Source organism: Chiloscyllium plagiosum, chromosome 22 (assembly GCF_004010195.1).
Source record: "Chiloscyllium plagiosum isolate BGI_BamShark_2017 chromosome 22, ASM401019v2, whole genome shotgun sequence".
Taxonomy (NCBI): domain Eukaryota; kingdom Metazoa; phylum Chordata; class Chondrichthyes; order Orectolobiformes; family Hemiscylliidae; genus Chiloscyllium; species Chiloscyllium plagiosum.
In genome coordinates this window covers 17,122,270-17,131,894 of record NC_057731.1, presented here as the reverse complement: position 1 = coordinate 17,131,894, position 9,625 = coordinate 17,122,270, and the positions used below count along the sequence as shown (strand labels likewise).

The 9,625-nt window shown below is 36.7% G+C and overlaps 1 protein-coding gene across 2 annotated transcripts in view; it reads left to right on the top strand.

The window, feature by feature from the left end:
• btaf1 (BTAF1 RNA polymerase II, B-TFIID transcription factor-associated) overlaps window positions 1-9,625 on the top strand; it is a 126,505-nt gene that overhangs the window by 71,997 nt on the left and 44,883 nt on the right. For both annotated transcript variants that reach the window (XM_043712510.1, XM_043712509.1), the window contains exons 10-15: window positions 2,705-2,800; window positions 3,517-3,693; window positions 3,835-3,975; window positions 7,849-7,973; window positions 8,781-8,901; window positions 9,027-9,131. In XM_043712510.1, coding sequence (XP_043568445.1) covers window positions 2,705-2,800; window positions 3,517-3,693; window positions 3,835-3,975; window positions 7,849-7,973; window positions 8,781-8,901; window positions 9,027-9,131 — 765 coding nt within the window. The remainder of the gene's footprint in view (window positions 1-2,704; window positions 2,801-3,516; window positions 3,694-3,834; window positions 3,976-7,848; window positions 7,974-8,780; window positions 8,902-9,026; window positions 9,132-9,625) is intronic.

The window sequence follows — 9,625 nt, the reverse complement described above, 5'->3', positions numbered from 1 at the left end:
ACCCTCCTCTAGCTTATCTCTCCACGCTTCAGGCTCTCTGCCTTTATTCCTGATGAAGGGCTTTTGCCCGAAACGTTGATTTCGCTGCTCCTTGAATGCTGCCTGAACTGCTGTGCTCTTCCAGCACCACTAATCCAGAATCTGGTTTCCAGCATCGGCAGTCATTGTTTTACCCCTTTTGTCACCATAACGCCATGATATTGTGAAGCTCTGCGTTTAATTTTTGTTCCATATTGATCTGAGGCTTTGTTTCAGTGTATGGTTATTCACCGACACCTTTACTTACACTTTCCCATTCATCAGGGCTCCTGCTGCAGAATCTCCCATTTGCCTATTAAAGGGTCTTTCTCCAGAATTTCTGATGCAGGAGTCATTTTTGTGCCCACTACACCAGGTCAGATTTATACAGTGTGTTTCCATTTTGATTATAGACATAAGAATTTAACTGGGAAATACGAAAATTATGGCCAAGTATATAACTTAAAATTTGAGACTGTTATCTACATGCACTTCTCCAGTTATTCCATGACCTCTAGGGTGGCACGGTGGCTCAGTGGTTAGCATTGCTGCCTCACAGTACCAGGGTCCCAGGTTTGATTCCAGCCTCGGGCGACTGTCTGTGTGGAGTTTGCACATGCTCCCCATGTCTGTGTGGGTTTCCTCCCACAGTCCAGAGATGTGCAGGTCAGGTGAATTGGCCATGCTAAATTGCCCATTGTGTTAGGTGCATTAGTCAGAGGGAAATGGGTCTGGTGGGTCACTCTTCAGCGGGTTGGTGTGGACTGGTTGGGTCAAAGGGCCTCTTTCCACACTGTAAGGAATCTAATCTAATTACTCTAACCTCAATTCATCTAAAGACTCTACTTGGTCTTAACTCTGCATGAGATCAGCTAATATCTAATTATAAATTGTAATGAAAAGTGTGTGATTTGTATGTTCATATCACTTTAGAGTTTTGATTTCACATGAGTATTGGTTACTTTCTTTGAAAGGTTAAAAAATCAGTTCTTTCCACAACCATGACCTAATCCAATACTTAGTAGACACAAACTTTGAAACATTTTATACAAATTGCTAAGCTATACGCAAAAGAGAAATGATACCCAAGTTTGATGGTTGTAAAATAGTTGATGGGCACAAATGCAGTTTTGGCCAGAGAAATATAATGCAGAAATGCAAGTGCACAGATAATTTAAAGGCAATAATGTAAAAGATAGGACTGTAAAATGAATACAAAAGAAGTGGAGAGGTTTTGAGTTTTTTAAGAAGACATGGTTAGACCTTGGTTGCCATTGTATTTATTATTGTCTGGATCTAAGACTCTAGGTGGAATGAAAGAATTGTTTTTTTGAGGGATGCATTGTTTTAACCATTTAAAATCATTTAAAATAGGTAGCCGTTTTATAAAGTTTCCTGTGATTAGTAAACTGCAGAAGTGCTGTCGGGAAGATTTCAGTTGCTTTGTTTGTTCTCTGCCAAGAGGGGGCTCTGCAAACATGCTATGAAAAAAGGCATGCTGAGAGATAGTAAAGTTATTTTTGAGTGAGAATGTAATTTATTCAATATATTTTATAATCTTACGGTAACAGTTTTATTTAATTCCCAGGAAGATTGATCATCCCAGCAATTTTTAAATGTGATTTCACACTGCATTGTCTTTGGCTCTGTGCTATGTCCATCTAAGTGTGAGATGCTGACTGATGGAAATGATGTAGGAAATTCTCAGAATTGTGTCTTGAAGTCATGGTCCATAACTATGTTATAGCTTTTGTGTTAAGCAATGCCTCAGTTACCTGATGCTTAACATAACAGTTCTTTCTTTTAAAAAAAGGTCAAATGTTGTCTTGCCTATGAATTTTGAAAAAGAAAATTATTGGTTGCATGAGAGTACTAGGTTATCAGTAGTGAGGGTGCAATGTTTGAACCTGTGCACATTTCAATGATTTCTGTCACTCAAATATGTATGTTTATGCCCTTTCTGCAGACAAGTATGTTTTCCACTAATCTCAGACTAAATTTGATACGATGTTGGTTTTCTCTAGAGCTATGATTAATGCAGTTTCACTTTCCCCTGAGTGACAGAGTCCTGTGCCTATCCCTTCTACTTCAGATAGCAGAGCCATTAACTCAAGGGAATACCAACTCCCTGTTTCTTTGACTTAATCAAATAAATCCCACAAGACAATAAAGTATGAAAATCTTTAAAGCTATAATTTATAGTGTTAATCAATGGAATCCCCTAAGGAATAATTTAAAATAGATATGGCAAAGATTTGAGAGCACAGATTACTGGGTAATCAAATCATGTAAAAACTCTGATTAGTGAGCATTAGGGCTAAGCTTCAGAACTTAGTGGACTCCCCAGAACATTGAAATATTGGAGGTATCATTTCCCCTCAAATCAAATAATTTCATTCGCTGTTCAATAAAATTTGTTTTTGAAACCTTTATGTTTTGTATTAAACCTTAATACAATCTTTACAACTGTTACTTTGTTCCAACTGCTGACAAAATCCATTCATGCCTTTTTCATCTCTTGCACCAAAATCTTATTATAACAATAACATGGAACTTGTGCAAATTAATGTTTCTAATACTAAAACCCTTGTTTGTATTAATATGAAGGTCAGGAAGAACTTTTGATCACCCATGTTGTTGCTTATTTTGTGAAGTCTACACTAGGTCTTAACTTTCTATTTTTCAGATTGAACAACAACACCAGGAATGGCTAGAGGATTTGGCTATTCGTCTACTTTGTGTGTTTGCACTGGACAGATTTGGAGATTTTGTTTCTGATGAAGTAAGTGTTCTGCTGTTAAACTTTAGGTCGGAGGGAACAGTTTTAGTGTTAAATCAGTAGTATAAATGACAGTATCACATGAAATTCCAAAAGGCATGAACATGTTAAATCTATTATTTTCAAAAGAAGTTGTTTAATAGTTATTCTTTATAAAAGCCTTCGTGCAATGTAAATAGCTACTACATCCTAAATATAGTTCACAGTACATAAAATATTGTTAACACAATACAGAAAGCTTTGTGTCCCAACTTATATGCTGTGTATAAGTGTTTATTTCAAGTTATTCTTGATTACTGGAATATTTTAAATGTAGAAGCACACTTTCCTTTCTAATTAAAGAATGCTAACTTTGAGCATTAAAACTACTAGTGGTGCTTTTAGTAAGATTTGTATGTTCTGAGCAAGTTAGGTGGTCCTACAGCTACAATGGATGCCAGACTACGAGACTGCAGCTCAGATCAGTTGTGCATTGTAATTTAGCTTTACAGATTTATTACAAACTCCCTACCTTTTGAAGAAGAAAAATGTACTGTTCAGGGAGGGTGCAATTCCCTGTCTGATCAAGCACATAATCACACAGATTATCTGTTTGAGCAATAGCTTTAATGTCCAATGAAATCTCCTTTTGGGATCAACTATCTCAGTATCTCAATGGACTTAAATGGGTGGGTGGAAGTGAGGAATATATAGAAACATATGATTATTTTGTCTTAAAGGTTGTGGCACCTGTACGCGAAACTTGTGCTCAAACACTTGGAGTTGTGTTGAAGTACATGAATGAGAGGGGGGTGCATGGAACTGTAGCTGTTTTACTAAGATTGCTGGCACAGGAACAGTGGGAAGTGAGACATGGTGGACTTCTAGGAATAAAATATGCTTTGGCAGTTCGGCAGGTAAGTTGTAACAATTTACTGGTTTCTACAAAATTTGCAGTAATTTAGAAATAAATCTTAAACATAGTATTTATTCTTTGGATTTGTACATATTTTGATTCATGTGAAATGACAATAGTAAGTATTTGTACTTTACTGTAGGACTTGATTGAGACATTGTTACCAAAAGTCCTTCCTACTATAGTTGATGGTTTGCAAGATTTGGATGATGACGTCCGTGCAGTAGCAGCAGCTGCGCTTGTACCAGTCGTGGAAAATCTTGTACAACTTCAAGCATCTGAGGTTAGTACAAAATCTTCTGTAAGCATAGCATATTCTTAAGGTAGAAACAAGTCTGAGAAAAGAACTTGAAGCTGAGTGACTTACATTAGGCTTTGTTTTAGATTTGCAACTTCATGTGTGGGCCTGCAGTTCCACAGATGCAAACAGACCTTGAACACTTTATCAAGGCATTATTCTCCACCTACAAGCTTTTGATTTTGAGGAATTAGAAAACTGTTTTTTTGTGTCTGCAATTAATTAACTCAATTCAGAGCAGGGACTGAACCTGAGGAATTCCTGCTCTGATCTATTGTCTCAGTACTTCCCACTTCATTGCCTGCATAGTTACTTGTAAAGTTGCAGTGCAGTTAATTCAATCCACTTGCTGTATATTGATAGGTAATAAGGCTGGTTGAAATTGCTGTGAATATAGCAAACCAGTCCAATCCTGGTGGAAGTACACATTCTTTTGAACATATTGGTTGATGCAGTAGTTCACATCTCTCTTGTTTGCAGAATCTTGCTTATAGTTGTTCTGTTTTTGCACACCTCTAACATTCCTATTTTAAATTGTCATCTCTAGATAGTGGGCAAGATTTCTGTAAATTCCTCATGATTTAACTCAATCCTGCTTCAATGGTGGTGATGTAATACCTCAATTTTGCATTTTCCAGTTGCACTGCTATTCCTATAGCCAATTCTACTTCTCTGTTCCCCAAATTTGTGTTTTCTATTTAATTTTAAATAGTGTTCAAATAAAGTAGCATATAAAATAAGAATTGAATGTTGACAATAAGGTGAGAATTGAGCCGTATCTTGCATTTATCCCTAGTTTACAAAACTACGAGAGGTTGAAATCAGAGGATAAAATCTATTCTAGTGGTATTTTCTAAATGATATAGTTTTTTTTATTTTAGAATTATAAGAATCCTAAATATTAGAAACTGTATTAAACTGTGTACTTTCCTTATTCAAGTTTGAGAGTTTTATCAGTTCACTTTTGTAAGCAAACAAGACCTTTAAACAGCTGGTTCTATCCTGGTTACCACCTTTTTTTTATTGATGAATACAACATGTACAGGTGTTAATTAGTGTTCTGAAAGAGGAGTTGAAAGCTAGGGGCAGCAGGCATACAGAGAAATATCTCTTAAGGTGGATAGAGATTGGCATAAAATGAAGGAGACAAGTAGTTCCGTAAACCAGTCATGTGATCAGAGTGGGCGACACGGTGGCACAGTGGTTAGCACTGCTGCCTCACAGCGCCAGAGACCCGGGTTCAATTCCCGCCTTAGGCGACTGACTGTGTGGAGTTTGCACGTTCTCCCCGTGTCTGCGTGGGTTTCCTCCCACAGTCCAAGGATGTGCAGGTCAGGTGAATTGGCCATGCTAAATTGCCCGTAGTGTTAGGTAAGGGGTAAATGTAGGGGTATGGGAGGGTTGTGCTTCGGCGGATCGGTGTGGACTTGTTGGACCGAAAGGACCTGTTTCCACCTGTAATGTAATCTAATCTAATCTAATCAGATGTGAAAGTTGACCCTCTCAGTATCCTGTAAAGCTCTCAAAATAATCTTGTTAACCTGGAACCTTATTTCATATCCTGTTTGGGATCACATTTTTTTTCTCCCCAGTATAGTGGTACATGATGCAACCCATTCATTCTGCTGCTTTAGTTTTAATTCCATCAGAATGGTGGTGCTCAGGATTGCTTCCATGACACAGATGTTTTTATGTGGACTGGTTATTAGTCTGAATTATAAAACCCTTGAAGAAGCACCACAAAATGTGATGATCTAGTTGAGAAGCATTCCATATTATTGGCCATGAACATCCAGTAGTCCAAAATCAGAAATCATTTCTCCACAGGCTGTCTTGAATAGGGATTGACCCCATAATCCTGGATCCTGGACCCCATAATCCTGGATCCTGGACACGTTAAATAAAGCTACACTGTATAAATTGAAAAGCATGGTGCTGACAAATGTACAACAGGTGAGGCAGCATCTGAGCTGCAGGCAAGTCAGTGTTTCAGGATGAAGGACTTGCACCCGAAACGTCCTGCTCTTTGGATGTTGCTTGGCCTGCTGTGCTTTTGTCAGTGCCACGCTCTTTGACTCTGACGCTCCATCATCTGCAGTCCTCATTTTCTCCTACACTGTATAAGCAGTCATAATTTTTTTTTACTGAAACACATACTATTGAGTTTTGCTGCAGATTATTTGTTGGCACTGATTAAATTTCATTTTCCAAGAAATTTCATGCATTAAAGTTATCCAAATTGATTTTTGTGACTTCATATTCTGTTTACCATTTCCTTTTACTTTGTTTCTCCTTCATAAGTTCTCAGTTTTCAGAGTTGGACTATTTTCGCTTTCTGTATTTTGGGAAAGCAAATCTTAGCAAGACTTATACACTTAATGTAAGGTCCTAGGGAGTGCTGCTGAACAAAGAGACCTCTGAGTACAGGTTCATAGCTCCTTGAAAGTGGAGTCGCAGGTAGATAGGATAGTGAAGAAGACGTTTGGTATGCTTTCCTTTATTGGTCAGAATATTGAGTACAAGAGTTGGGGGATCATGTTGCGGCTGTACAGGACATTAGCTAGGCCACTGTTGGAATATTGCATGCAATTCTGGTCTCCTGCCTATCAGAAAGATGTTGTGAAACTTGAAAGAATTCAGAAAAGATTTACAAGGATGTTGCCAGGGTTGGAGGATTTGAGCTATAGGGAGAGGCTGAACAGGCTGGGGCTGTTTTCCCTGGAGTGTCGGAAGCTAAGGGGTGACCTTGTAGAGGTTTACAAATCATGAGGGGCATGGATAGGATAATAGACAAAGTCTTTTCCCTGGGGTCAGGGTGTCTAGAACTAGAGGGCATATAATTAGGGTGAGAGGGGAAAGATATAAAAGGGACCTAAGGGGCAACTTTTTCACAGAGGGTGGTACGTGTATGGAATGAGCTGCCAGAGAAAGTGGTGGAGGCTGGTACAATTGCAACATTTAAGAGGCATTTGGATGGGTATATGAATAGGAAGGGTTTAGAGGGATATGGGCCAGGTGCTGGCAGGCGGAACTAGATTGGGTTGGGATATCTGGTCGGCATGGGCGTGTTAGACCGAAGGGTCCGTTTCCGTGCTGTACATCTCTATGACTCTATTTAGAGGCATTCAAGTTTAACTTGTTGTCATTTTTCTCTTCTTCCATCCCTCTTGAATGATTTTAAAACATTGTATCAGTCAATTAGTATCACAGATTTTTTTTTTCACTGTGTTTCTCAGCATTAAAAGAGCAAAACATCAGATTTGACTTCTAAAGCGTTTTTTTTTTATTTAATGGACAGCACATTACTCACATTTTTCTCCTAATAAATATACTTCTGGATGTATTCACAAAACATGTTGCGATAGATTGAAGATCATCAACATGGTCTCAAGTGTTTTCTCATTTGAGAATTTAGTGATGAAAGAAGAAGTTTCAAATTTATAGTTATTGCTAACTTAGGTACCAGTAGTTATATTGTTCAATCTTTAATATTTCTCTGTATCTGAATATTTGCATTTAGCTAGTATTGTCTTTTCTATTGCAAAATTTCACTCAGTCAATACTTATTTCATAAGAATCAAAAGATTTAAATTGTTACAACCTTTTCTTTTTAAAGCTACAAGTTCTACCATAGATTGCCATCCTAGCCAGTATACTCTTGTCTTCTCAGTCCAATCCAGATATATTGTGAATTTTAACAGGAAAGGTTGCATATGGTCCCTCTAATTGTGATTACATTATCCAGTTGTGTTGAAAATTCCTAATGTAAACTTTTAATTTTTGCATTCCTCAGTTTATTCTTATTAACTATGTGGAACACTTTGCTATTGTCCACTTTTTGCATTTTCGTATTGCTAGGTGCCTTTTATTGTCAATACTTTATGGGATGCACTTTTGGAATTGGATGATCTTACAGCTTCTACTAACAGCATCATGACCCTGTTGTCATCACTATTGACATATAGTCAAATTCAACAGTACAGGTAACTACTTAAATTTTAATGCTACTGAGCAATCTTGTGAAAATAATTTTTATATTAGATGTATTATCTGAAATTCACTTGAGATTTATTCTTTCCTTCATGTTTACCATCTAATTCTTTTTTCTGTGTTCTTGCACAGATCATATAATTTTACAAATGAAACAAGTCAATCCACAATACCTGTTCTAACTCTCAAAGATACACTGTCCCAATCTGTTGTCTTTTTGCTAGACCATCTTAATTCTTTTCTTTCTTTACCAAATAATTTATTCACTTCCTGTTTGAGCATTAATAAATTCCACTTCCAACACTGCTTTTGTTAGTGCATTTCATGTTCTAACAACTTCCAGCAAAAATAAATCCTAAGGAGTGAAGAGTTGAAAAAAAAAATCAAATTCTAATAGTGGGGCTGGGTGTCTTTAGTTGTGGAGAGAGAATGAATAGAAACTGTGGCTCTCTTAATCGCAGCAGGCAGCATTTAATAGGTGTGATTGAAGAATCCAAAAACAATTGAAATCAATTTTCTTGTTCTTCATTGAATAACCTCCTGATGGTCAATAATGGGAGCTGACTAAATGCTGAAGTATAAATACAAACCTGAATCCTACCATTGCACACATTGGGATGTCTGTGTCTCCTATAAGCACAAATTCAATCATGAACTTTATTAAAATTCTTAAATGTGACAAATATTGTCATAAATGCAATCAATATTGCACATACTTTTAAATATTACTAAATGTCATGTTGCATGAAACATTTAGATTTTTTTTTCTCTTAAAACTGCAATTTGTTTTAAATTACCAGTACCCAGCAATCACTTACAGTTTTGGTTCCTCGGGTTTGGCCATTTTTACGTCACACTATTTCTTCTGTTCGGAAAGCAGCTTTGGAAACTTTATTCACTCTTCTATCTACACGAGATCAAGTATGTATTTTTATACTGAGGTGTAAAGTATGCAACTGATGCCATTTTCTGTATCAATTTAAAAATTATAGCAAAAGAATAGTTCGTATGCAAAGCATTTGGAAATAATTGTTTTCATGTTTTAGAGCTGTGTAATGTGGTTGACACCAATTCTACAAGATGTATTGAGACATATATACCAATCGTGTATTTTGGAAAGCAATCAAGAAATTTTGGAACTTATTCAAAAGGTACCTTGTTCTTCAATTCAGTAATCATTGTTAACATAAGAATTTGCAAAACATTTTTAACGTTTTTAGTATTTTTGTTGATAAAAAATACTTCTGACTTCGGGCTAAAACAATTAAAATTGATTTTAATTGTGGGAACTGGTCTATCTTTATTTTTTATATGCGATAAATTGTTTAGATATAATTTATTGAGCAATTTTTGAAGAACTGTTTGGTCACTGATTACTCTACTCTAAAATCTCTCCTTTAGTGGCATTTGAATCATGTGATGATCACACAAGGTATAAATTTTTTTATGTGATCAATTTGAAGTGTGAATCTGCTCACATTTTTCATCTTTTATCGAAACTTACACTGAGTGATTGCAAAGTTAGTCTGAGGGCTCTTGTGGACACGATCATAGCATCCCTACCTCTAAACCAGGAGACCTGTGTTCACTTTCCACCTGCTCCAGAGGTGTGTAATAATAATGCTGTGCAGGTTAATTAGAAAAT